The sequence below is a fragment of the Pseudochaenichthys georgianus genome, chromosome 16 (genome assembly GCF_902827115.2).
Source record: "Pseudochaenichthys georgianus chromosome 16, fPseGeo1.2, whole genome shotgun sequence".
NCBI classification, from domain to species: Eukaryota; Metazoa; Chordata; class Actinopteri; order Perciformes; family Channichthyidae; genus Pseudochaenichthys; species Pseudochaenichthys georgianus.
This window is the reverse complement of record NC_047518.2, coordinates 3,814,891-3,815,438: the sequence shown is the minus strand read 5'-3', so window position 1 is coordinate 3,815,438 and position 548 is coordinate 3,814,891. Positions and strand designations below refer to the sequence as shown.

At 49.6% G+C, this 548-nt stretch overlaps 1 protein-coding gene across 1 annotated transcript in view; it reads left to right on the top strand.

Annotated features, from left to right (window-relative positions):
- The window catches only part of LOC117461324 (palmitoyltransferase ZDHHC3-A-like), an 18,110-nt gene extending 17,842 nt beyond the window's left edge, over positions 1-268 (top strand). Inside the window, exon 5 of the mRNA XM_071205776.1 lies at positions 113-268. Coding sequence (XP_071061877.1) covers positions 113-268 — 156 coding nt within the window. The remainder of the gene's footprint in view (positions 1-112) is intronic.
- The last annotated feature ends 280 nt before the right edge of the window (positions 269-548 follow it).

Genomic DNA, 548 nt, shown 5'->3' with positions numbered 1-548 from the left:
ACACTGGCTCTCAGATGCCCCTTTCACACCAACGCAGTCCCGTTCTAGCTCCGTGCTAGAGCTTTTCTGGTTCGGAACCGGTTCTTCTTTTCAGCCCCCGTTGTGTTCACAGCCCCCCAGAGGCCGACTGGTGCTGCTGCGTCATGACGCCACCGCTTACGTCGCTGATTTTCTCCCCAACGGCGCTCACTACAACAACAACAACAACAACGGGGAACTACGTCGGGTCGATGATCGTGTTGCTTTTAATCACACGAAACCAGATTAAATTAAATAACGACTTCTCCAACCTTATACTCTTCTCCAGAGTCCCGTGGTTCATTGTTTATTAATGTTTCAGCGGCATTTACCGACCGCTGCAGAGCTGCTCGTCCACCGGAGTTTATTCTACTGTTAACTCACGGCAGAGGCCGCTGTAAAGTATTCACTGTCCGACTCACACAAGCAGCTGACACATATCCCCATCCCCTTAAGTGAATGTGTGTCAGTCTGAATTGACGCTGTTTGGCATCACAACGCTGTTATGAAAGTTTCTCTGGTATAAAACG